Source organism: Camelus bactrianus, chromosome 6 (assembly GCF_048773025.1).
Source record: "Camelus bactrianus isolate YW-2024 breed Bactrian camel chromosome 6, ASM4877302v1, whole genome shotgun sequence".
Taxonomy (NCBI): domain Eukaryota; kingdom Metazoa; phylum Chordata; class Mammalia; order Artiodactyla; family Camelidae; genus Camelus; species Camelus bactrianus.
This window is the reverse complement of record NC_133544.1, coordinates 7878248-7906035: the sequence shown is the minus strand read 5'-3', so window position 1 is coordinate 7906035 and position 27788 is coordinate 7878248. Positions and strand designations below refer to the sequence as shown.

The following is a 27788-nucleotide window of genomic DNA, read 5'->3' as shown; positions in this document are numbered from 1 at the left end:
CCCAGTGTGGTAAGAGGGGAATCAAGGCTGGAGTGTGGAAAAATCCACGTGCAAAAACAGTGTTTCTAAAAAGAAATAATGACCAACCATGTCACATAGGGCAGATAATCAAATGAGACCAGAGAATTGACCTGGATATTGGGTAGGACAAAAGCCTGATAGCAGTGGATTCAAGAGGAAGGGGGAAGAGAGGAAGTGGAGATGGTGAGAATAAAGAAATATTTCGAGACATGTTGCTCTAAAGTGGGGCAGAGAAAAAAGGCAGGAGCTAGAAGTGTAGTCAGGAAAGGGTTGGTTGGTTGATTGGTTGTTTTTTAAAATTTTTTAATTTTTGGTAGGGGCAGAGGTAATTAGGTTTGTTTGTTTAAATGGAGGTACTGAGGATCGAACCCAGGACCTCGTGTATGCTGAACATGCACTCTGCCACGAAGCTATACCCTCCCTGCTTGGCTGGTTGGTTTTTTAACGTGAGAGATATGACAGCTGATGAGGATAAGCTAAAGAAAGCTCTTTCTCACCATCCGTGCCCAGATACTCTTTACCTACCTAACCACTGAACGCTGGCCTTCCAGGCCTCTGCCCTAGACCCTGTCTTCTGCATCTACACTCTTTCCCTGGGCTGGGCTGTTCAATCCCATGACTGATGCCAGTGACTCTGAAACCTAAGTCTCCAGTGGGACTCTCTCCCCTTAGTTCTACCTCTGTAGACTCAGCTGCCTATTCAGCACCTCAACTTGGATGTTTCACAAATCCAAACTGGACATACAATCTCCCCCAAACCTGCAGCTCCTCCAGGGCCCCATCCCAGAAAATAGGACCACCTTCCACCCACCTGCACCAACCAGAACCCAGCTCCTCCCTCCTTGTCATCCATCACGAGATCCCCGAGTCCTGCAGAGTCAGCCTCCTCAATATCTCTCTTCTCTGCAACCCAGCAATGCCCCCAGCTCCCCACCACAGGCTAGTCCGCACATGTCATGGCCTCCATCTCTCCATTTAAACTCTTACTTCCCGTCATTCCTTCACAAGGCAAGGAAAGCAAATCTTATAATGTGATGTCACTGCTTAAAACCCTTAAATGGTTTCCCAAAGTCCAAAATATCTCACAAGACCCGGTGGTCTGCTGTGGACCCTACCCTTACCTCTTTCACTCTTGAAAAGCAATTTAAAATAAGCTAGTCCTTGACAGTTAAACAGTGCCCAGTCTGTCTATTTATTCACTGAAAAACTTAATGAAGAGAAAAGACAAGGATTTGAGGCTCAGGGACTCATCAGAAGTGTGAGATCCTGAAAAGCTACTTTATCGACTAAGCATTTAGTCTACAGTGGGGGTAATTTTTAACATGAATTCTCATTTTTGTGAGAACTAAAGACATCATGCCTACTAAAGTGTTGTCTTTCTGTGTAGCTAACATGGGGTGATGACTGAAGATGCTGAGATTATAGATTTCTGGAAAAGCATTTCAGCCCTGGGGTTGCACTTTTTATTTCCTCCTGACAGGATCTGGTCAGCAGCTAAAGCTCATCAGAACTGATTTCCAAACGTCACGAGGCAATCACTTCATCAGATGGACAGGTGGTTTGGATGCCCCCGTCTAGGGCTCTGTCTGGAGCTGTAATAGTCATGCGCACGTAACTGGGGGAACACGCGTCTTTGCCTTTCTTTCCTCTAGATGGCTTGGTTGGGTGAGGTCCCCGCGTTACCAGTTTTTGGAGATGGAACAAATGTGGTTCCAGCAATTCATGTTCTTGATCTAGCAGGGTAAGTGTTCCCCCGGAGACATGACTTCCCCAGCATGAACTGACTACCGTGTTTGTTTATGAGTGAGCATTTACTGAGCACTTACCAAGCGCCGAGACCCTTCCCGTACTATAGTACTCGTTCTTCACAACAACCCTCAGCAGAAGGTATTTTCGTTTTCCTCACTTTGCACCTGCTGGAATTGTGTCCATCATGTAAAAGCGCCACAGTTCTGACAAACCCAGGTTCACCTTCCAGAAACCTTATCCGCTGAGCAGCACGTCGTCCAGTTTGGGAAGAGAACTCGTTCTGTGCATTCTGGGGACCTGGTCCTTTGTCCCAGATGAGAGTGATATGTCCAGCCCACCAATGTGAATTCCAGAAAGTTGTGGATTCTAAACAGGAAGTTTACTTGTTTGTTTGTTTTGGGGGCAGTTTGGGGGGGGGTTGTTTTGCTTTGTTTTGAGCAATTGTAGGTGAAGTTAACACGTGTTTCTCACACTCACAGAGTATCCCCACCTTGTTTCAGACAGGCCCGAGGACCCTTCTTTGCAGACACTGACTTAAACACTAGGTCAGAGAGGGTTCACTTTATCTGTGGTTCATCAAGTCTGCATTTCACGTTCCAGGGCTTTATTCTGTAGCCCCCTCCGCCGGGCTCACCCCACAGAAGGGGGCAGTTTCAGCACTTCCCTGGGATTCCAGTTCCTAAACTCCCCCTCCTTCTCTCATCCACCAGCCACTAGTCAATTAGTCTCAACCCCAGGCAGATTTACAGATTTACTGGGAAACAACGAAGCTTAAACTTCAGGGCCCCTCCCCTGTGTGGATCCTTTTCATCTCCCTAAACTTAATTTTTATTATTGTTCTCAAAGAAGGATCCCCTAAATTGTCTAAGCTTCGGACTCCACACAAAACCTAGATCGCTTCCATTTACCCTGGACAAAGTGAGGCTTCTTTTCTGCAGAGATTTTATATTACTACGTTACCAGGTTTCAAAGATGTGAAAGAATTACATGTTATTTAAAAAAAAGACTTAGCATTAGTCCTTGATTCTTTTTTTTTTAATTGAGATATAGTCAACTTACAACATTGTGTTAATTTCTGGCGCAGTCCTTGAGTCTTAAATTATTCCCGTTACAGAAGGACTCAAACCCACTGGGTAGCAGTTTTTTCCTACAGGTTTCTTGAAGATGGTCAAATACTTAACAAAGAAAGATGCTAAAAGAGGAAGTATTCTGAGAAGTAATATAAAACAAATGTGCCCAGATGTTTAGACAGGTGCATTTCTTTTATTTTCATTTGACAGAAAAGGAAGGTAAGATGTAGCTAGAATGGCCAGTCCTGTGACAGACCTCACTGCTGTTTCTCTGGGATCCTTTCATTTGTTATGTGCTCAGAAATGTTGGCAATCGTTCATTTTTTTTTTAAGGGGGGAGGTACTGAGGCTTAATTATTTACTTATTTTTATGGGAGGTACTGGGGACTGAACCCAGGACCCCGTGCATGCTCGGCGTGCACTCTGCCGCTGAGATATACCCTCCCCCGGCAATCATTCATTATGAACCCAGGGCAGGAAAGCGAAGCTAATCCCACGCTGTGTGATTTATGGAGCCACAGCTTCTCTGAATCTGCGTCTCGCTTTGTGAAACATCCACCCCAAAGCACGGCCGTGAGACAGATAAGCCGCTGGGCGAGCGGACTTCATCCACGCAGGTCCTGTGGGGCTCAGCTAGGCTTGAAGTCCGGGCAAATCTGGAGCCAGACAGACCTGGCTTCAAATCCCCACCCACCCACCTTACGCCTTCCCAGAAGTGCTTCAGCCCAAGACACATCACTTAACTCTTCACCAGCTTCCTCGTCTGTAGAGTGCAGACCGTTACCCAACCCTGACCTTGTTGCAAAATGAAGCGAGATCACTGACTACATCACCAAACCCCGGGCCTGGCCCCTGGGGTGGCGGTCAGTGAATCCTACTTCACTGCACTTTTTGGTTTATTTTTTCCCTCTGCTGACGATTTTCCCTTTGGGTCTGCAGAGTGATTCAAAACATAATAGACCACGTGCCAAAGCTGCACTACCTGGTTGCCGTGGACGAGTCCATTCATACTCTGGAAGACTTGGTCAAGGTACAGCTGTGCCATCCTGCACTGGATGGCGTCTCTTAAGTGGTTTTACCCACCCCATCCCACCCTCCCACCAAAGTATAATTATGGAATCAGGAGTGCTGACAAGTTTGAGCACCCCTAAAATAGAGGATCCTTAAAACCAAGCTCACTGCCTGCATTTGCAGTATCTGTATTGGGAAATTAACAACCAAAATGGCCTTTCTCCAGTGGATGCACAGAGGGGAGCAGAAAACACTGCAGGGCTCAGACACTCACAGATCACATGCTGAGATACTAAAATATATCTGTGACCTTTGCCCCAAAGTGCTGATATGATCAGGTTCACCAAAGTTCCTGGAAGCTTCCTGGAGCCCTGGGTCTCTGAGGGCCCCCTCTCCAGTCGGGGCCACTCTGGCTAAAGCCACCTGTCACCTTGTCGCCCAGCTAGCCCAGCCAGTGCAGCCTTCTCTTGCCCTTCCCCTGGCCATCCCCAACTCATCTTTAAGATTCAGCTCAGATGTGTTCCTCTGCACCCTCCCTGCCCCCATCCCATACCTCCCATGCAGACCAGGCACCTCTTTTCTGTACTCCCAGCATCAAGCATTACACACCATCATCTGTATACATAGCCGCCTCCCTTTTCAGACTGAAGCTCCTTGAGGGTAGGGAGTGGTCCTTCCTCATCCCTCGCTCCAGTTCCGGGCATGCAGTGGAGATTGTTAAGTATTTGTGGACTAGATCAACGAGTGAATACCCTCCATGCACTCTCCCGTTGCTTTGGGGAAAATTTTTTTTTTTTTTTGGTACTCAGTTATGTTTACATTCGCTTGAGAAGTTTTATATTAAAATCTTTTAGGTCAACCAAATAATATTTCTCTTCTTCTCTAACAGTGCATCAGTAGAAGTACCGGCCCTGGGAAAGTCCAGAAAGTACCCAGAGAAAATGCTTTCCTAACCAAGGACTTAACAGTCAGTATATAAGAGATTCTTTTTTTTTTTTTTTTAATTTTTATTTTTTACTCTTTTCTTCTCTTTTGGTCAGAGAAGAAAGTTCAGACATGTTTATTATCAATTTGTAATTATTTGACTTATTTCACAGAGAAGTAGAAAGTGGCCCCCCTTTAAAGGAAGATGTAATTCACTTCAAGTTCAAAACTATACCAAACAGAAACAACTGTGTCTATACGCTGCTTCAAAATTATTTTCTAAGTAGTGACACTAAAATTAAAAGGTATTCGTTCTCGAGGGATTTGGTGTCAGAATACCTGACTTCCAAGCTCATTTCCATTCCTTGGGCACAGCTGGGCATTCGATCCCATAGCAACTTCCTCTTCACTTCTGTGAGTCTCTTTTCTCTTCTGGAAAGCCCTCAAAGGTTGTGGTCAGAAAACGTGTTGGAAAGCTCTCGGGTGTATAAAATACTGTAAGACACTAGGCATTGTTCTCTTTGGCCTCTTTCTAAAATTCAAACAGGAGACTGAGATTCTGATTCCTTTACAACAACACAAGTACTGTTTTACTCGTCAGTGCATTCCTCTGGCTTGTTTTAAGATATAAGTTTTTTTTTTTTTTTTGGAATAAATTGCAGCGGAACACTGCATTGGGGCATGTTTCTGAAATCATCGGTTGCCTCTGAGAAGCAGAAGTGGGTGGGTGGTGATGGAGTCAAAGGGAATGCTGTCCCCCTACTTCTTGTTCTTTTGGATTTTGAACCATCTGATTGCGCTACTCACAAAATAGATGCAATTAAAATTTGTGAAAAAGAAACCTTCCCCTTGGGCTCCCAGGGTCTCCCTGCTCTTGGAGCTGCTTGTGTAACTACGAGAGAGCAGGTGCGGGGAGTTTGGGGTCACGGAGTGTCACAGCAGGTGCTCTGTCAAAACTTGGTGCTGCACTACTTGACGTTCATGTTTAGTAAATGTGTACCTATTTCTTCATTAGTAACCTCAGTGATTTTGGTTTGTTAAAACTGTCAAGAGGGAGAACAAAAGGCAATTCACAAATGTTCCTTTATCTCTTAGCAAGAGTGTATTGACCATTTACTGGTCAACTTGAGAATGGAAGCGCTCTTTGTGAAGGAGAATTTTAACATTCGATGGGTCGCCCGAGCGGGATTCGTGGAGAACATCAACAGTGTCCTCAAAGAGTATAAGCAAAGCAGGAGATTACTGGTAACTACAGCCGCTTCCTGTTTAAACTTCTAACCTAAGCAAAGTAAATGAAACTTCTAGTGTAATTACACAAATGAAACCACATGCTTTTCCAAATGTCCAAATTTCAAAATTCAAGTTCTTTCTCAAAGTTGACACATTGATCCAGGTCTGACAGTGTACCTCTATATTCTATGAAGCCTTGCCAATCGACTATTAAAAATTTTAAAGCTGACGCAGATGATTGCTATGCTTGACACAAATCAAACATGATAGTAAGTTTCAGACTGATGGTCACAGAGTTGTCTCTGGAAGGGAAGATATCAGATACCTTACTGCTCTACCTGTCTCATCCCTGGGTGTACATCTGGGAGAAGGGTAGATAGGAAGTGAAGTCTGATTATTTGATCCTTTCTTATTGGCCAGGGGATTCGCTGGTCATTTTAATCATCATAACTATTCAGGGTAGATTTTTTTTTTTAATGAAGGTACTGAGGATTGAACTCAGGACCTTGTGAATGCTAAGCATGCACTCTGCCACTGAGCTATATCCACCCGCCCTCAGATATTCTTATTTCCATATTATAGATGAGGAAACCAAGGCTCTGAGAGATGGAGCAGTTTCTTCAAGGTCACACAGCCGATCAGGGATTCATAGCTAGGATACAGACTTAGCTAGAATGTCCCGTCCAATTGTGGAGCCTCCACACCCTGCTCTCTGAAATGGGTAAATGCAGCACTTGCCCAGATCTTTGGATTTATCCCAGGGAAGCATGCCAAAGATGAGAGTGGGTATTACGTGAGAAGCGTTTGAAAACTGAAGTCTAGGAGTCACAGGCGCCCTCACAGTTGTAATTGCCATTGTCCGTGGAAATACCACATGTGAACAAGTCCAGTCGCCACTGTATCCTATGAACTGTATTCTCCCGGAAAGCACGCCTTGTGAAGAGTAAGTAAAAGATGTACCACTTTGCAAAAGAAACAATGACCCTTTTAAGCGTCTGGAACACCCATGATGGCTGTGCTTGGAGATCATCCTGAGGCACACAGCTACCCCAGGGGTTAGACTAGTGTTGTCCTCTGAGGGTCAGCTGTCAAGCAGCACACAGAGCTGAGCTGGGACAAGACACCTCAAAGAGGCCACATGGTTCCTAATTAGCAAAACTCGAAAGAACGTGATCAGAGTAAGCACATCTGAAAATTAAACAGAGTCTGTCCATCCCTGGGGGTGTTGGTCAACATAGGAGCCTAGAACAGGAAACACGACTAAGGGCAATGGAGACAGTGCCACACCAGCGACATCCAGCAACATGGAGCCTCAAGCCAAGGGCTTCCACAGTTTCAGTTTCTTTAGCAAGGCGCAGTCATCCCCGTGCAGGGGCAGATGCATCAAGCCACCTTGGCTGGATACCCCTCAGCAGTCCATCCATCCATCTCTCCTTGTTCTGACTCAGGCTCATCAAGCCAGCCTCTGTGCGTGTCAGCCTTGGAGGGTCACTGTGCCAGACGTGGGCGCTTGGAGTGTTCTGAGTTCAGGGGTAACCAGACTTCTTACTATAAATAATGAATAAACTACCATCCGGTTTTGTCCCCGGATGAGGTGAGCCTAGCCCAGGAGACAGATCCTCCCCTGATGTGTGGACACACTTGAACCTGCTCAGCTGGACAGCTGGATCGCAGGCTACAGTGTATGCACCACGCCCACCGCGGAGCCCAGCCCTGTCCATTAAGATTCAGCTCCAGAGTTGCTCTCCTGCCCCCTGCCCCTTCCACTGACTGCCATCTTGGTCGTGGCCATCACCCTGAGAGAGCCTGCCCCTAAGCCAAGGAGACCACGTGTGTCCACCATGCCTTACCCAGCCCCCTGCAGTGTCTCTGCTCCTGCACTTCACAGCCTGGGCTTCGTCGCCTGACAAATGGTCTTAATAACGACAACCAACTCCCTGCATGAAATGATGTAATCTTTAAGCATATGGTCCCTCTGCCCATGGAAACTCTTTTCATGGGCATAATTTTTTTTTAATTTTTAATTTAAAATTGAAAAAAATTTGCCTTGCAAAATTCCAGGGGCCTCGGTTCCACAACTGTTTAGATCATTTTAAAAAAAAATGACTGACTGTCACTGATATTCTTATTTCTGTTAGAAATAAGCATTTGCTCACCAGCTATGAATGTGACAAGCTTCTTAAGCATTTAAACAAGTTTTTCAGAAGAAGAAATGGTGGATTTTTTTTAAATGAGTGTATTTTTTAAAAAACTAGAATAAATTAACTGTTTTAAAAAGGAAAGTATAATTAGAGACCAAGTTTAGTCCAGAAATGATATTCATGAGGCAATGAATTAAGCACCCTCAACACTGGACCAGAAGTTCTGTTTCTCTGCTGTCTTTACAGGAGTAACACTGTACACGTGGAACTGGCAGCCTGTGAGGCTCGAGTATTTTGGGTTTTAGTGCTTTTAAGGTGCCCCTGAGCACATCTGGCTGAGTGTCGTGTCCCCCAGGCCCAGGTCAGTGCACACAGTAGGTGCTCACTAAACACCAGAAGGAAGTGACTCTGGAGTCCTGGTGGAGGAGTGAGAGTCAGCCCACAGGATCCTGAGACTTTGAAAGGGCTCACCCTGGAAGTAAAACACAGTTTCGCTGCACATCGTTCAGAGCTCCGTGTATAATGCTTATTCTCCTCTTCCAGCCGATCAAAATTTGCGTCCTCGGCCCTCCTGCTGTGGGGAAGTCCAGCATTGGTGAAGCGCTGTCCAAACACTACAAACTGCATCACATTAAACTAAGGGACGTCGTTTCTGAGGCCATAGCCAAACTGGTAACGCTTTTAACTACTTTCCTGGGAGTTTTTAGATTTTAAAAAGGCTTTTTCCTTAGTCTTATAATAAAGGATTCACTAATTTTCCCTGGCATCCTGCAAAGAAGTGTTCTTTGAATGGGATTTCATTGTTCACTCCAGTTATGAAAACACGGAATCCCGCAGGGCTTCCTCTGTGAGACAGAAGCATCTGTCACGAGTGGCCCTTAAAATTTAGTCTGTCCCCAGCTGTTGCTCAAAATAAATCTTGTGTCTTCTCTGTTGACTGGATCATTTTTAGGTTTTTTTATTCTTTATTTTAAATTGAAGTATAGGTGACATATAATATTATATAAGTTACATGTATACAATACAGTGATTCACAATTTTTAAAGATTATACTCCATTTATAGTTATTATGAAGTATTGGCTATATTCCTAATAGTTTGTACCTCTTAATCTCCTACCCCTACTAGCCTCTCCAGGCCCTTCCTTCTCCCCACCGGTAACCACTAGTTTGTTCTCTGTAGCTGTTTCTTTTTTGTTATGTGCACTGGTTTGTTGTATTGCTTAGATCCCACGTATAAGTGATATCGTACATTATTTGTCTTTGTCTGTCTGACTTATTTCACCTAGCGTAATAGCCTCCAGCTCCATCCATGTTGTTGCAAATTGCAAGATTTCATTCTTTTTATGGCTGAGTAGTATTTCATTGCATATATATCCCATATCTTCTTTATCCATTCATCTGTTGATGGACACTTAGGTTGCTTCCATATTTTGATAATTGTAAATAATTCTGCTATGAATATTAGGGTGTGGTTTTGGTTTTTTAAATATACACCCAGATTTTTTTATTCTTGATGTATGTTTCTCAGGGTATCATCAGACTGTTTATCAACAGCTTAAAAAAAAAAAGACTTTATTTTCTTAGAGTGGTTTTAGGTTCACAGCAAAGTTGAGAGGAAGGTGCAGAGATTTCCCAAACATCGCCTACCCACTGTGCACTCAGCCTCCCCGATCATGATTATCAGCCTCCCCTACCAGAGTGATACGTTTGCTGCTATCAATGAACTTACATTCATACATCATTATTGCCTAAAGTCCATAGTTGACATTAGGGTTCACTCTTGCTGCTGTACATTCTGTGGCTCTGGACAAATGTATACTGACATGAGTCCACCATTACAGTATCATACAGAGCAGCTTCACTGCCCTGAACATCCCTTGTGCTCTGCCATCACGCCTTCCCCCCAGTTAAGTGCTTTTTATCATTTTATTGGAAATGGTAGGTCCTGAGGTACATTTCCATAAATGACTTTTTTTTATGAAAAAGAAATTCACATTTATTTACAGGTATGACAATTCAAGTGTTGCTACCAGCATTTGTAGCAGCAGCATGATTGATGGCTTTATGGTAGCCTAGTATAATCAATACAGTTGTTTCACGGTAGCCTCGCCTATACACTAATGAATGAATCATTATAAAAATTTTATGGCATAAAGTAATATAGTCAGATTCATAATACAGTATCAGAAACATTGTTACATTTTTTTAAAAACTTAGCTGTGATGATAGGCTAAAACAGTTTCTCTAAGTATGAGGGAGCAGGGCATACTGTACCAAATGTTTCAAAAATTCTTTGAAAGCAAAGTTATAAAACAGTAAGAAAACTAACATGTGATTAATTTCATGTTAAATATCACTCCGCTTATGCCTACTTAAGGATAAACTAGCATCTACGTGTGTATCATGCATTAATGGTATATGTAACTTTTCTTAATTTTTTTCGATATTTCTAGGCTACATGGTTTGCCTATGACTTTTTTCAAATTGCCTCAAATCTTAAAAAAAAAGTATATATTTACTGAAAAAAATCCAAGTATAAGTGGACCCACAGAGTTCAAACTCATGTTGTTCAAGGGTCATAAATGATTATTATAAGTCTTGATTTCACCAAAATGTGTTACCTTCAAGTAAGATCCAGCCTGGTACCTAGAAAAGTGTTGATTCTTAAGCAATTCTGGCATTTGCACAGAAATAGACTATTCTCCTAAAACAGAGTAAGAAAAACCCCGAGGCTCTCATCCATCTTTGTAGATACACCATCCTGACCACCTTTGTGCTCCTGTCCTTGAGAGCCTCCCCTGTTTGGGTATCAGCCCTTTCCAGGATCACTCGCCAGATGATTTACAGGCAGCCAATCAATACAGGGCATTATCCAATTTGAATATCCCTGTGGTATGTAGGAGGCAATCGTCACACCTAAAGACGTAGGGGAAGGAGAAGAAGAAGATGAAGAGGAGGAAGAGGAGGAGAACGTGGAGGATGCTCAGGAGCTCTTAGATGGCATCAAGGAAAGCATGGACCAGAATGCAGGTAGCACACACAGCACATGGCTGTGCTGTCCTTGTAATAAAAAAAACTGCTTGTTTGCTATTAAAAGTAAAATACAGAAATGACAACAACCACAAAAAAAATTCATAATCTCAACCACAAAAAAACACCATTCATAATCTCAATCCCCAGTGGAAAATCACCATTAACATTTTGTTGACTATCTGATTATAGGATGGGAAAGAACTGTCTAAGTGTTAAAAAACATCAATTGTGTGGTGGTAAATATTTTAAAAGCATCAAAAAAACATTAATTAAAAGGCAAAAGACAAACCAGGAAAAATATTTGCCACCAATATGACAGAGTTAATATCCTTAGTGTATAAAATACTCAGGCAAACTAATCAGAAAATCATTAAATCCTGAATAGAAAAAAATAGATGAACAACTTGGGCCAATAAGTAACTCATGCAGGAAAAAATACAAATAAATAGAAAAATATTCTTGCTTGCATGGTAATTTTAACCAGTTTGTTGAACCTACGCATCACAGTAAGGTGTCACTTTAAGTTCAAACTCTGGGTGCATTCTTTCCCCACCCTTGGATGGAATTTCAGGCCTGCAATTCTCTTAGATAATGAGTAAGTGGCCTCTGTGTTTCTTCATGCTGTAAGAAGTCCATTCCAATCAGGTAATCACCAAGTAGGTTTTGAACTGACATGTCTTTAAGGGAGCTTGCTACCCAGCAGGAAAACAGTCGGCAGCTGTTAGTAGAAAAAGAAAACCATTTTATTTTTATACCTAGGTAGTTGAGATCCTCCAACAAACTGGTCATACTGGCATTGGCCGTAGAGCAGTCCAACGTGTAGCCAAGTCCGGACGCTTACCCAGTGGAGGGTTTCTTCCCTCTTCGGTCTATCAAGCAAGTCTGTCAGGTTTCTTTCTTCTTCCTCTTCCCATCTTGCTGGTTTCTGATCCTCCAGGGTTGGGCTAGGGCAAGCGGGATTACGGAAGAAGGGCAGAGATGTAAACTGGCCCTGGTGACAGACAGCGTGGGTCTTTCTGGGTGATGTGCTTCTGCGGGCCCTTCACAGACTCTCCCCCTGAGGACCACCCTCTGCATTCCCGAGACCCCACTCTAGACTGCCCTCCCTGGTCCCTGGTCTCTGGGCACCCCACCCTTTGCCCCTCCAGGCAGTCCTCTTCCCAGCTACTCAACTTCAAGGACTAGCCCCTCCACACCCTCCCCTGAAGTCCTGGTTACCCCTCTCCCTTCGCCTCTCCTTCCCCCGAGGCCACTCCCATCTAGTTTACAGGGTGGGGAAAACAGTTTTGTCTGCATACACTGAGTGTCCACTTACACTGAGTCTGGGCCAGGAGGAAATGGAATTTAGAGTCCCAGAGAGATTTCCCAGAGGAAAAGGATGGTCCACAGAAAACCCAGATCAACACTTTGAGATTTGACACTTCTGCCTCCCCTGGCCCGGTTGGGGGTCACCATCTTGGTTTTAGAGTCTAAGAGCATCCTGGCCCCCACTGCGGGGAAGGAAAAAACCTAATATGAGACAGTCCATTGTGAAGACACCTGTGGAAGGAAATCTGGCAAGGCCACATGAAGGGGCGGGGACTAGGGGTTTAGGAATCCCCAGGTTTTTGCGGTCATGTGTACAGACACCTTAAGCCTGGAGTATAAAGGCCAGAAACAGGGCACTGGGGGCAGTGAGCAACAGCACCCCTAGAGGAGGGGCAAGAACATCTCGTACTCAGGCTAGCAGGACATGGCAAACACACTGCACAGTATTTATGGACAGAAGCATATAACCGGTCTTTGAGAGGACCCAAAAGTCTTAGCCAAGGACTTTGTGTAACAGAATGATATAAAGTACCGACTGGTCTCTTTTCAGGTCCAGGGAGATGACCACACAGAACAAGAATTATAGTAGAGACAGTGCCAGGTTGAGAACAGTCACTACATCGCCCGAGCTTAAGAAGGACCTGTCCTTGGCAGGAGACTCTGTCCTTCCCACAGATGCAAGAGAGGCCAAACTCAGCCAGCAGCCTCTGTCTAGAGAGAGACCAGGAGGGAGCAGAGGTAGTGGTCTCTGGGGAAGGGAGAGTCTTCAGAACAGCGAGCACCCCTGCCCTCTCCCCTCCCCCCGTCAGGATGCTCACCCACCCCTTACTACAAGGTTAGAATGGTTCAGTCAGTCCCCTTTTCCCTTAGGAAAGTACTTTTTTTTTTTCAAGTTTGTCTTAAAATTCCTTCCTATTCATATCTACCTGAAACTAGAACACAGACCTTAGTTACGTTTAAACAAAACAAGACCTTTGAACCCACAGCTCGGACCTACGTACAAATTTCACAGCCCGAGGACACAGAGGTCCACTCACCTCTCCCTCACATGACCCAACTTGTTATCATACGATTCTGATGATTCCAGCCAGGCAGATTTCACCATCCCCCAGCGAGGCACCTCCGTGTTCTAGTCTGTTCACCATTCCGCCCCCGTTGGCCTCTGACCGTACAGCCAAAACAGGGCGTTGGTTAAATCACAGAAATGCACTAGTCCTAGATTCTCTTTGCTCACTTTATGTATTTCAAAAGCATCATGGCATTATTGAATCTATTTGGTGGGATTCCCAGTGATCCTTAGAGTAGTCTTTCAACTCTTCTGTGAGTTTGAAAATAAAAAGTTGGGATTTGGGAAATGTATGTGAATGTATCAGTTTTGTAGTGTCTACTGTGCATAGATTATTTGAAAAGCCTTGGTTGCAGCTCTCTGTTTTTAAACTGTGGTTTTGTAATTATGAATATGGCTTTATATTAGCACTTTAAATATTACTGTTATTTGAAAGATAGACTTAATATTTAAAAAAAAAAAAAGCAGTGTTATGTTTTCAAGGCTATCTAGGAGGGCTGTGCTCATTCATTTTAAAGCAGAAGTGACAGTCCCCTTCCAAGATGCTCACCGCCGGCCAAGGTCATGTGTGTTCCTCCAGGAGGTCACAGTTCTCTTGAGAAAGGGACCAGGGCTTGGCCCTTTGTGTACTCACAGTCCATGATTATCCTAAATGGCAGCTCCAGCCCCCTTCTTGCATATTGAACAACTTTGTTCTGAAGCAAACAGAAATGAATGGCAACACACACTGCCTGAAATGAACCAAGTGATGCCTTCAAGGGGACTGAGACTAGGTTTCCGAATACGTGCCTTTCCTTAACAAGGAAGCCTTTGAAAATTGAAAAGAGACTGCTTAAATAAAACTCGTCTGTGTATATTAGTGGATTCCTTAACATTTTTAAAATTTGGCTTTATTTCTTTACACCGTCTTGAACCTTCCTGGGAAGTACTGTCAAATCATTTTGAGGAATTTCATGATGCTAATAACACCTTTGATTTTTTTTTTTTTTGGTCTCTGCCGTACTATTTCAATTTCTGAAAGACACAATTATTTTCTGCATCAGTTACTGCTTAATGATTCGTGTGACAATGAAAGGTAGAAGAAAGGAGAGGTATTTTAATTAGATCATTTTATTGTCTTTAATAGAGTGGCACAAAGAGGCCCCAAACTGTTTCATATTATAGAACCACCGATAAACTGGAAGTGTAGTGCTACCCTAGAGCGAGCTTTGGAGATCGACTTCTCAAACTCACCAAATTTGCGTTACTGTAATATACATTAAGCCGTGTAAGGGCAGGGCTGAGTCTTAGAAATGGTAGCTGTTCAATAATTAGAATGGAAGGATAGATGAATATTCTGGAGGAGTTACATCATATTGTCTTCAAACCACTGTGCAGTTTTAGAACAAACCCCTCTGTCCTCACCTTCCTCAGGCAACTGCAGGCTTCACAGCTGGAGAGGGAACCGTCCAGTGGGGCCAAGGTCTGAAATGCTGACTGGCAAAGACAAGGGGCAGGGGAGCCGCACTCCTTTCTGCAGCCTTAAAGAGAACAGTACCTTTAACGGTCAAGATCAAACTTGATTTTTTTTCCAAATGCCACAAATACTTGCTGAGCACCTACTATTACTAAATTGCGTGGCAGCAGCATGCATGAGTACTTTTCCCCTGAAATCTCACAACAGAAGGTTTATTATTACATGTTAAGGTTATAGAAGCACCATATCAAAACAGAATTGAGTAAACCCTGCTGGCAAGTGAGAACACTCTGGATTTCCTCACTTACTCCTCATGCAACTTCACCTGAAAGTGGTGATGACAGAGGACCATTTTGGAAGTCCAGGCATCAGTGTTTGCTTCTGTTCTTTCTTGCAGACAAGCTCACCGGGTTCTCCTACTTTACTGGGTGTCAGAATTCATGCGTCATGTTCGAAATACAAAGTACATTTTTCACTTTGATGGAAAAATGAGGTTTTTTCAGTAGTAATTTTGATTACACAGTTTTTTGAGATGACTTTAGAATGTAAGCCCTATGTAGAGGGTAACTGCGCAGGAATTTTTTTTTTTTCTTTTTATTAGGCCGACTGGAAGATCAATATATAATTAGATTTATAAAAGAAAAGCTAAAATCCATGCCTTGCAGGAATCAAGGCTACATTTTGGATGGATTCCCAAAGACCTATGATCAAGCCAAAGAGTTGTTCAACCGTAAGTTTGGGTGTTCCCTCTGTTTTGAATGTTTACACTCAGATAAGTGGAACTTAATTGTTCAGAGTAATAATAGTCACAATTAAACAAAAAAAATCAGAGAGACTGTATCTAAAATACATGCTTTCCTATTTATGGCTAGTTTTTATTAGTGACTGCTAGTTAAAATATTTAAATTTTTTGAGCTACCTTAGTAATAGGATGTAATAAACAGAACAGTGTGTATTTTGTTTTATTAGAAGAAGATGAGGAGGAGGAGGAGGAGGAACTCAGAGGCAAAATGCTTCCCTTTGATAAATTAATCATACCTGGTAAGTTACAAACACTTCTACAAGGTCATGCTTAAAGGAATGCCATTTGATATCTCTTTTGTACCAAAACAATCTTTTTGATATTAATAAAGTAGGGTGTTTTTTTTTTAAGGAAAAAACTAAAACAGTACACTTAAAATCAAACTTCCAAATTAAAGAATACACTGGGGTAAGTATTAGAGATATTAAAGCTGAAATGAACAGAAATCCCTTTGAGAACATTCATTTCTGCTATTTCCTCCAGTAGCAGAACGAAAGGTTAGCCAATCTGTTGGTGCCCTGAATTTTTTTCCTGTTTTTTTTTAAATTGAGGTACAGTTGATTTATAGTATTATGTAAGTTTCAGGTGTATAACAGTAATTCACAATTTAAAAGATTATACTCCATTTGTAGTTACTATAAAATATTGGCTACCTTCCCTGTGCTGAGCAGTGCCCTGACTTCTGAGTCGTTCGGCAAGACCACCAGGGGCGAGATCACTGCCCCTCCTTCCCGCTCTGTGTTAGGTGCTAGGGATGATGACGCCTCCAGCTTTTCTGAAAGACATTCAAGAATCCAGAATGGAGACTGGGCAGGAAAAAGCTTCTCAGTTCCTGAACTCCACAGCAAGTTTATTCTTTTACATATTTAGGCTTTCACAACATACCCCTGAAAGAGAAGCATAAACAACTTACTCCACGAAAAAGATTTGCTGAGTCCCTAGCAGGAATTCCTTGTGATGTTGCCGTGAACTTTAACTTTTTTTTAAATCAGTTTTTTTAATCAGTTTGCATGAGGATGAGGTATAATCATGGTTTGGTCGTACGGTAAATACAAAAACAGCTATTTTCAATAATTCAGCCCAGGGTTGTAACTTGGAAGGATCTGCTCACTGTGTCACAGTCCCCAGGAGAGTGGGTTCACAGCTGTCATCCTCTCCTCCTCCTGGTCCAGACACAGCTTGTGATGCAGCAGAGACCACCAGGGTGAGGTCACTCTTAGGGATGGGTATTTAGAGTTTGCCTGAAACTTGTGACAGGAGCATGAAAATCCATGAAACTCCAAAGGGATGGGTTGTCTCAGATTTCCCACTGAAACTGATTATTCTAGATAACCAGGTCTGTCCATGTTATGGGAGTTTCTCTCTTCTGGGCAAAAGTCCCTCATTGCCAACCCCTTCATGGCCCCTCATGTTCTTGTGGAGGCAGTGGGATAAAATTCAGCTCAACAAGCACTGGTCATGCACCAGACATTACCGGACATGGGAGCTCATTGAGGCTTTTCATGAGCCTGCGAGGCAGGAATTACTCCCATGTTGACCTAATTTAGAACCTGAAGCCCAGAGACTTATCCAAGTCCACTTTGCCAGTGGATGGGACGGCTTGAACTCAAACGCAAGTCTTCTCATGCCACTGCCTCCAAAAAACCAGAATTAATGAAACCCTTCCCTAAGATGAAGAAATGGAAAACAGGTAAAATGATGCATAATTCTTAAACCTGGTCCACTAGGCTGCCCTCTCTTTGTTGGATACGGTCCAAACGTGTCTAAAATATAATTTATTTGGAGTGTTTAGTCTGTTCTTAATAAATTACCCTCTTTCTGGGAGTTGTCAATGTTTTCTGTCTTCTTGGAAGAAATCAGATCATCGTCTCATTTGTATCCGCAGGATTTTAATTTATGGAAGTGACTGAGTGACAACTTGAGGGGCTAATGCTGTTTAAAGAATTTATTACATTTTCCCAGAGAAGGGGGCATGGCAACCACGCAGGGCCACATGGGGAAGCACCAGGCTTGGTCAGGAGGCAGAGGAGAGTCAGCACACAGCCTCTCTTGGGGTTTCCATGGGAAAGGCAAGGCAGGGCAAAATAAACAGTTTTGTTTTTGTTTTTTGTTTTTGTTTTTTGTTTTTGTTTTTTAAGGATTGGCTAGTTTGAGTACTTGCAGGGGGCTTTGATCTCTAGTTGCCTGGTCCTGGCCCTGGAATGAATTAAGGCAGGAGAAATATTGACCTGGTGAGTGAGTTATGTAAAGAGGGTGGTTAGCTTGCATATATGAGGTGTGCTCTCGCTCAAAGTGAACTGTTTACTGTTTTTTTATTAATCTGGCAGATTGGCCATCAAAGCTTTTCTCATAGCCATGAGTCTGTCTGGGAGCCTGTGATGTTGTACTAGAAAACTGGCGAGGTGAGGACTGGCCGGGAGGCTGGTGATGGACATCACAGGACTACTAGAGATTTGTATCTACAATTTCTGCTGCTTTTATTAAAAGAAAGGAGGGAAGGAAGGAATGCAGAGAGGAAGGGAGGGAGAGAAGGAAAGAAAAATAGTAGATCTCACAGAATACCAACTGACTGGGCCTCATAGAGTGGTCCCTGGAAACACAGGTGCCTTGCATGTATCTGTAGTCCACGAGAGGCAGCAAGAAGGCCGATTTGTCAGGCCCTTTTCGGCAACAGGAGGTCCCAGCTGGTAACCAGACATTTAGATTGAACAGTGGCCTGTCCACCAGCACCTGCTTGGAAGCCCCACGGTCATTGTGTTAACTCATGAGCCTCTCCTCTCCAGAATTTGTTTGTTCGCTGGATGCCTCGGATGAGTTCCTGAAGGAGCGGGTGATAAATCTGCCCGAGAGCATCGTGGCGGGGACCCACTACAACCAGGACCAGTTCCTCCGGGCTCTGAGCAACTACCGGGCCATCAATACCGAAGATGAGACTGTCTTAAACTATTTTGATGAACTTGAAATCCACCCAATACATATTGGTATGAGATAAACTCAAGGATAATGTGAATGTGGAACACCACTGCCCAGGGTCAGGACCCCCAGCAAACCTGGCGCACCCCTGTCATGGTGCTGAGGGAGGGCGGGGAAGTACACCGTGTGCCCAGGGCACAGGAAGTCACACGATAAGGCAGGGGAGTTGTCTACTTGAGGATTTGGTGGTGTGGGAGGTGTTACCATTGTATGAAAACATATGGATGTACTATGAAGTTGAACATCAAATTGGCATTTTTTTTTAAGGGCACTTCAAAGATATGTGTTTGCTGCTGGCTGCTTTGGGTCATTTCCCCAGTGTCCTTGGAGGCAGCGTAGTGTCCCCATAGCATTGTCAGGCACCATTGCCCTTCACAGACCCCTCCTGGCCTTCAGAACAGCCAGCTCACTCCTTAGCTACTCAGAAATCAAATAGCTCTTCATCTCATTTCTCCCGTTTCCCGTAAACGTTTGACTCAGCGCTCAGCACGCAGCACACAGCGAGCACCCAGTGAGTGCGGTCTCCCATCCACATTTCAGCCCTCACTGTTGTTCCTGGCTCCAGATCCCATATGTCGCAGCTGTTTCTCCTCCCCTTGGCTTGGTGAACCCCTGAACTTCCTCTCTGGTTTTCTGGATCTTGACACCTCCTCTTCCTTGGGGTTGGGGAGAAACTCCTAGCCTGGTGGAAGCTTAGCAGCTGGGCTGACTTTGGGGGCCGCCCCAAGCCTCTCTTCATCCTCAAGAGCCACCTGGGACAGCATCTGGGTCCTGGAGTATTGGGAGGCTTAGAGCGAAGCGATAATGTCAGCATGAGGCAAGACAGCGGATTCCAGGTCTGATTATACCTCAGTGTGCTCATCTGTGAAATAGGAGAATAATCTCTGGCTGTAGAGTTGTTCCAAATGGTGGGGTAAGAGATATTGGAAGAGTTCAACAACCAGGAATTAATTTTGTGGTTAGTACCAATACTAAGACATAGAATGATGTGCTATTAAGCAATGAAAAGACAACACAATTTATAAATCTGCAAATTCTTCTCTGTTTTGCACCCTCAGAAGAGGCTGGGTTTTGCCCTCATCTGGACATGTCTGTGCGTATTGGACACATGTTCTATATATAGAAGCTGAGGATTAGCCCCTGCTAATACGGAAAGCAGTTTACCCTATTTAATTAGAGAATTAGGGAAGAATGGTGAACAAATGTCATAAAAATAGTGACTGTCATCTTCTCCATAGGGCCCACAAAATTAGTTACGGAAAGCTCAGGAGAGCCCCAGGGAGAAATGTGGAGAAAGACAGAGATGATGGGGTGGGATGAACGACCACCATTGTGTTCCTGCCTCACTCTGTGACCCATCATACATTCGGCCTCACTGCCACACTGACAACAGGGCAATAACGTAAAAGCAAGGGGGAGAAATGTATCACGAGGATGGGCGTGGGGGAGGGGGCAAGGTCAGGAAGGTAGCCCGGCCTCAGGAGGGTCTGGAACTGGCCCTGGAAGGATGCTCACACCTGCATCCTCTCTCCACAGTTCTGGATTCCACTTTGCTCTCAGCGTCTCTCTTCTCTCTCGCTCTTTGGACCGGGATCTGGCTCTCTCCTCCAGCCCACGTGGTGGATCAGGGCTGCCCACGGCCCGGGAGTATCCGTGTTAAATCGGGAGTCCGGCCCACAGCCGGATGTGACTGTTTCCGTCTTAATTCCACATTCCTATAGGAGCAAGTGGGAGGTCATGGTTCGGTCAGGTGCCACCCCCAGCTAATCTGCAGCTCCTCCACCCCAGGGTCAGGGCAGAAGTATCCTGTAGGCAGCAGTATTCTCTGTGACTGTCTTCTCCCTAAGTGAGCTTTTTCAAAAATGTTTCAGAGCACTTTCAAGCACATCAAGGTTGTGATTACTTTACTAGAGGAGCCAGAGGGAAATACGTTTAAATGTCAGAGCTCAGGCAACCAGGAAGTGGCCAACAGGAGGGTTTTTGGGTTTTGGTTTTGGTTTTGTTTTACTTCTTCATGGGCTTGCTTCTGCTCACCCACAGAGGCATTGGCCCTGCTCTTCCCCTCTTCCCGTGCTAGAACCTGGCTGTGCCTCTAGTCTAGGTCAAGGTGACACAGTACGAACCTGGGGCAGGGGAGGGAGCACAGCAGTGGCTGCGCGCAGGGGCTGGGGGAGCAGGTACCTCGAGGAAGGTCTGGGGGCGCTCGGCACCAAAATGCGTCCACTGTTTAGCCTTCTATGCAGACACCTTCCAAGCAAACCCCAGACACTGGTGTAGAATTTACTATTCAGTGACTTCGTGGAGGAACTTCTTGTCACCAACAAACCTTTTCCCTCCCTCCCCTCCCCTTCTTCTTCTGGTGTTAATATTAACATTAGTCAAATATTCTGGAGTTTTTCCTATTCAACTAGGCTAACTGAAATGGTTAAATTTTTTATGAATTGAAAATGTATCCCAGAATCATTGATTCTCAGAAACAGAAAACAAAAGAAACCTGCAGGTCACCCAACCCAGCCGCCAGCAAGCACCACACTTCCTTCCTTCTGTGGAAACCCCCGATTGAAGGGCTCCAGCCTCTGCTTGATTGCTTCCAGGGGTGGAGAACTCATTCCTTTTTTTAAAAATTGAAGTCTAATTGATTTACAATGTTTCAAGTGTATAGCAAAGTGATTCAGTAATACACACACACATATGTATATCTATTCTTTTTCAGATTCTTTCCCATGATAGGTCATTACAAGCTATTGAATGTAGTTCCCTGTGCTGCACAGGAGGTCTTTGTTGTTTATCTGTTTGATATGTATTAGTGTGTATCTGTTAATCCCAAATTCGTAATTTATCCCTCCTCCCCCCTTTCCCCTTTGGTAACCATGTTTGTTTTCTGGGTCTGTGAGTCTATTTCTGTTCTGTAAATAAGAGAACTCATTCCCCTTGAGGAGGTCCATATCCCCATGTGTCCACTCAGATCAGCAGTGGTTGTCCCAGCTCAAGGTCCTGTGCCTCAGCCTTGCTCCCTGTGACTCCCAGATACCAGCCTGATATTTGCCAGTGAGACTGGAAATTCTAAACTGTGCTAGTAACTAGAAAAGGAAACCCCCTCTATGGTAATTTACATGACTTACCATCACAAAGTGATCATAACAAAGAATTTTCCCTGCCTATGGTCTCAGAATATATTGCAGGCAGGATCAGAATATTAAAAAGTCTGTGCTGATCTCTCCCTCCCTCCTGGTATTTAAAGATGTGGAAAGACTTGAAGATGCTCAGAACAGACTTGCCATCAAACTGCTCGTCAAAGAGATTGGGGAGCCTCGAAATTACGGTTTAACGGATGAAGAAAAGGCAGAAGAGGAGCGGAGGGCTGCGGAGGAGCGCCTGGCCAGGGAGGCGATGGAGGAGGCCGAGCGAGAGCACAAGGAGGCCATGGAGACAGCAGAGAAGATTGCTCGCTGGGAGGAGTGGGTGAGTGTGCGCATGAGCGAGTGTGTGTGTGGGGGGGACTGGTAAAGCCATTTAGATCTGTTGCACCTCTCATCCTACTAATAGAGAAACATCATGGAAATACCCCCAAACAAATTTCTTTTTCCCATTGTTTTGTTTGTTTTGTCATATGTACCATTTTTAAAAAGATGCCCATGGTCTTTTGCTTAGTGTAAATAATAATGATAATAACCACCCATTGACATAGTTTAGCAATTCACATCCCTATAAACATGTACCGTTATGCTGTGATCCGACCTTATGATTTCATTTGGGTTTTCCTCCACTTACCCATCTAACCTGGGCGGTCAGCCTCATTCCACCGTCCTTCTCCAAATCATTGAGTCTTACCTATTCTGCCTCCTAAAATAGCATTCATGCCCACCCACAGGGCTCCACTTCTTCTGACCACAATTCTGCGGTGCCCTCTCGCTGGTCTCCCAGCTCCGCCTGGTCCATCTCCAGCCTGTCCCCATGCTGCTGCCAGCTGATCCTTCTAAAATACATCCCGTGTTTGAACTCTTCACATGCTGTCCATCACCGGTAGTGACAGTCCAAAGTCCTTACTGTGGCCCCCAAGGTCCTCTGTGACCTCGCTGCTTCAAATATTTCCCAGTGCATTTAAGCCACGCACCATCTGAGAAACTACCTCACTTGCGTCCAGTCTTTGCTAAAAGTCATCTTTCTAATGAGGCCTTTCCTGGACACTCTTTTTAAAATTTCAGCAACATGCCATATCCCTTTGTGTACCTTTAAATTTCCCTCTTTGCACTTATTCTACCTGAAGTACTATATGTTTTATTTATTTGTATTTATCTTGTTTGTTGTCTTTTCCCTGCACAGAATTTAAATTCCGTAAGGACAAGGATTTTCATCTACATGGTTCACTACTGTATATCCAAAGTCTAAAACAGTGCTTGGAACAGAGCGAACACTCTACAAATATTTGTGGAGGGAAGGAAGGAAGGGAGGGAGGAAAGAAGGGAGGAATTCCTCAGGCACATATCTTTGGGTGCCTGGTTATCTCCTTAGCATAAATTCCCAAGCTTTGCTGGGCCAGACTGTACATGGTTTCATGACTGATACGTATTTCTAAACTGCCTTCCAGCAAGGGTAAACCAGTTCCCATTATCATCCACCGGTGTGTTTCCCAGCTCTGCTGTCTCAGTTTTGCTCACACACGCCCACCTGGTGAACAGACCGGATCTCACTGTATCTCACTGTTTTCGGCTTTCATCTCTCTGATCATCAATTCAACAGCTTTCCCTACATTAGTTAGGCATATATATTTCTTCTTAATGTTACACGTTGTCTCTGCCCATGTTTGGATTACGTGTCTTTTTTTTTTTAACGACAAGAATCACTCCTGATAAGGTAATGTGATAGCAACAGGAATGGCCCCAGGAGACAGTAGTTTCCCCAGTTGTGCTGTTGGAGGCCAAATTCCACCCACTCTTCTCGTAGGTACGTGGCCCCACGCAAGTCACTCTGTGTCACAGTTTCTCTCTCTGTAAAATGAGGATGATGATAGTACCTGCTTCATAGAGTTGCTGTCATGATTAAAGAATTAATATATATAAAAGTACGCACAGTGTCTGGCAAATAGTGTGCACTCCTATAATATCCTGGCTCTTTATACGTTGCCAATAGTTTTCTCATCATTTATCTTTTTTCTTAAACATTTTTTATTGATTTATAACCATTTTACAATGTTGTGTCAAATTCTAGTGTTCAGCACAATTTTTCAGTCATACATGGACATATACCCACTCATTATCACATTTTTTCCTCTGTAATTCCCTGTGCTATACAGTATAATCCTGTTTATCTATTCTACAATTTTGAAATCCCAGTCTATCCCTTCTCACCCTCCGCCCCCCTGGCAACCACAAGTCTGTATTCTATGTCTATAAGTCTATTTCTGTCCTGTATTTACGCTTTGTTTTTTTGTTTGTTTGTTTGTTTGTTTTTGTTTTTTAGATTCCACATGTGAGTGATCTCATATGGTATTTTTCTTTCTCCTTCTGGCTTACTTCACTTAAAATGACATTCTCCAGGAGCATCCATGTTGCTGCAAATGGCGTTATGTTGTCGGTTTTTATGGCTGAGTAGTATTCCATCGTATAAATATACCACATCTTCTTTATCCAGTCACCTGTTGATGGACATTTAGGCTGTTTCCATGTTTTGGCTATTGTAAATAGTGTTGCTTCATCATTTATCTTTTAACATCATTAACAGTGCTTTTTTTTTTTTTTTCCTGGCCATAAAAGATTTTTATGTTTATATATCATCAAATCCATCAGTCTTTTTCCCATTTTGATTTCTGGGCTTGCCGATTTGCTGGGAAAGACCTCTTTCCAGACAATAATATCAGTTAGAACTCTGTCTTGCTGGGGTTTTTTTTTTAGGGGGTTGGGGGAGGAGTTAATTAGGTTTCCATTTATTTTTTTAGTGGATGTGCTGAGGACTCTATCTTGCAAGAAACAGAAAAGCAAACTCAAAATGGCTTAGAGATAAAGAAAATTTATGGTTTCACATAACAGAAAAGTCCAGGGGTAGGGCTGGCTTCAGGCGAGGCTTGATATAGTTGCTCAGGTGATGTCATCAAGGACCGAGGATCCTTCTCTGTGCTCTGCCTTCCATGTTGGCCTGATCCTTAGACTCTGCCTCATGTGCTCATCTTCAACTAATATCCATGGCCAGGACTGTGGAGGTTAATCTCACCCAAACCATTAGGCTGAGAAGGGAGATTTCTCAAAGGAAATTTGGAATTATTATTGCCAGCAAAGGGGGGCTATATGCTGAGCAAGGAATAACACATGTCCACCCAGCCAATATCTTCCAGACTTTCCATCAGCACTTCTGTGATCCATCCTTCCTCCCTTCCTCCCTTCCTTCCTTCCTTCCTTCCTTCCTTCCTTCCTCCCTCCCTCCCTCCCTCCCTCCCTCCCTCCCTTCCTTCCTTCCTTCCTTCCTTCCTTCCTTCCTTCCTTCCTTCCTTCCTTCTTTCCTTTCTCTCTCTCTCTTTCACTTTGCTTCATCTGGGCAGCTAGAAATGATTTCAGTTTCATAAGTGAGGTAGGGACCCAGTTTATTATTTTCTAAATGACTAGGCAGTTGTTATAACACCATTTATATCTCTTCTCCACTGACTGGAAATGCGATGTTTATCGTAACGCGATGAACATTTACGACAGTATCTACTTCTAGTGCCCTCGGGGGTGAGTTGTGTGAAAGCTGTCTTCCTTTTCTATCTACCCCACCCCTGAATGTTCTGTCTGTAGAATAAACGACTAGAGGAAGTGAAAAGAGAAGAAAGAGAATTTCTGGAGGCCCAGTCCCTTCCGTTGAGGAACTATTTAATGACCTACGTGATGCCAACACTCATGCAGGGCCTCAACGAGTGCTGTAAGATCAGACCCGATGATCCCGTGGATTTTCTGGTAAGAGATGTAGTTGTTGTTTGTTTTTTTAAATATCAATTTGAAAATAAAATGTGCCTGAATCTAAATGAAAAGCCAGTTGAGACAGAAAAATTATGTGTCTGGTTATTTGGGAAATAGCCCCTAATACCTTCGTAGTTTGTAATAAGATTATTTGTTACTCACTTGAAAATAAAAAATTTATGTACTTTCATTGGAATTTTTTTCATTTTTAAATTGTAAACATTAATAGTACAAATATATGCCTAATAAATATCTTGTAGTATCTTCTAAATTGTTGACTTGTCCTTTTGTCTTTCTTTCAATTATAGGCAGAGTATCTCTTCAAGAACAACCCTGAAATGCTGTGAAACTTTAAATATCTCATGTCACATACCTTTACAGAGCTGGAGATGAGTTTAACATTGTAACTGGAAAACCTGCTTTAAACAAATGCTTTTCTAGTTAATGGAAATTTTTTTTTTTTTTTCATTTCCTGCAAACAAATATTTTATTAGGTAGAATCATTATAAAAAACTCTATGGCAATGAGTCACTACTTCATTAAAACCATATTTGGAAAGTAAATTGATAAGATATCTGTGCATAGCTCTTGGGACAAATATTGATTTCATATTTCATTCTCAGTCTGAGTATTCTGCACACTAATGTTTATAGTGATTTAAGTATGAAGAAAATCAGACTATATATTATTCTAACAAGTAGGCTAATGAATTTATGTGCCTTGTTATGGCCCCAGTACCAATGGTGTTAGAAATGGAAATAAATTAGGACAGCTTCTGCTTTTTGAGTCACAGTAAGTCAGACATGATTGGTTTCTACAAGGTTGCTTTTTGAGTTCAAGATCAGCATCTCAACCTGTGAGTTAGAGAGAATTATAAACTTCTTGGTAGAAAAATTCATGTAATAGGATGAATAATTTTCAATATTTGTTATAATTAGAAAGTTGCCAAATATTTTCAACAAACTAACTTTACAATAGTAATTAAGTAATCAATACTTATGGTCTTTTCCAGCCCTAAAAATCCCCTAATTCCCAGAATTATACTATATGAAAATTAGGTTTATTTTAATAGCATATATATTTCATCTCTTAAAATAATGTAATCTGAATATAACTGCATTATTTTTTGTGTGGCAAAATACACACAGAATAAATTTACCATTGCAACCCTTTTTGCAAACACTAATCTCCTTTCTGTCTCTGTGGATTTGTCTCTTCTGGATATTTTATATAAATGGAATCATACAGTATATAGCCTTTTGCATCCGACTTCTTTCACTCAACATGTTTTCAGGGTTCATTCCTATTGTATCAACACTTCATTCCTTTTCATGGCCGAATAATATTCCACCATATATATTTTTTGTTTACTCATTCATGTGTTGATGGAAGTTTGGGTTCTTTCCACCTTTGGGCTCTCGTGAATAGAGCTGCTGTGAACAGTCGCATACAAATTCCTATTTGAACCCCTGTTGTCAGTTTTTTTTTGGTACATACCTAGGAGTGGAAATGTCATACAGTAATCCTCTGTTCAGCTTACTGGGGGGAACTACCAGACTAGTGGAAGGTATCACACTGTGACATGTAAAGCACACCTTTTCATGTGCCTGCTGGCCATTCGTGCATCTTCTTTGGAGAAATCTATATTCAACTCCTTTGCTCACTTTTTATTTGGGTTGTTTTTTTGTTACTGAATTGTGAAAGTTATTTTCATAGTCTGGATATAAGACCCTTATCATATGCAATTGGTGAATATTTTCCCCCATTCTGTGGCTTGTCTTTTCACTCTCTTAATCATGCCCTTTCATGTACAAAAACTTTTAATTTTGATGAAGTCCAATTTACCTGTTTTTTTCTTTTGCTTCACTGCACTATTTTTGATCTTAATTGTTTTTGGCTTTTTTTAAGGAGCAGGTAATTAAGTTTATTTATTTAGTTAGTTATTTTAATTGAGGCACTGAGGATTGAACCCAGAACTTCACACATACTGAGCATGTGCTCTAACGACTGAGCTATACCCTCTCCCACTTGATCTTTAAATTTTACTCAAAAATACCAAGTAAATAAAGAGAAT

General features: G+C 43.0%; 1 protein-coding gene across 1 annotated transcript in view; it reads left to right on the top strand.

Annotated features, from left to right (window-relative positions):
- The window catches only part of AK7 (adenylate kinase 7), a 66780-nt gene extending 39880 nt beyond the window's left edge, over nucleotides 1-26900 (top strand). Inside the window, exons 7-18 of the mRNA XM_010968760.3 lie at nucleotides 1674-1762; nucleotides 3780-3870; nucleotides 4741-4818; nucleotides 5871-6020; nucleotides 8690-8818; nucleotides 11048-11177; nucleotides 15612-15740; nucleotides 15980-16051; nucleotides 18596-18793; nucleotides 22027-22247; nucleotides 25553-25711; nucleotides 26023-26900. Of these exons, the coding sequence (XP_010967062.3) occupies nucleotides 1674-1762; nucleotides 3780-3870; nucleotides 4741-4818; nucleotides 5871-6020; nucleotides 8690-8818; nucleotides 11048-11177; nucleotides 15612-15740; nucleotides 15980-16051; nucleotides 18596-18793; nucleotides 22027-22247; nucleotides 25553-25711; nucleotides 26023-26061 (1485 nt within the window). The 3' untranslated portion in view covers nucleotides 26062-26900. The remainder of the gene's footprint in view (nucleotides 1-1673; nucleotides 1763-3779; nucleotides 3871-4740; nucleotides 4819-5870; nucleotides 6021-8689; nucleotides 8819-11047; nucleotides 11178-15611; nucleotides 15741-15979; nucleotides 16052-18595; nucleotides 18794-22026; nucleotides 22248-25552; nucleotides 25712-26022) is intronic.
- The last annotated feature ends 888 nt before the right edge of the window (nucleotides 26901-27788 follow it).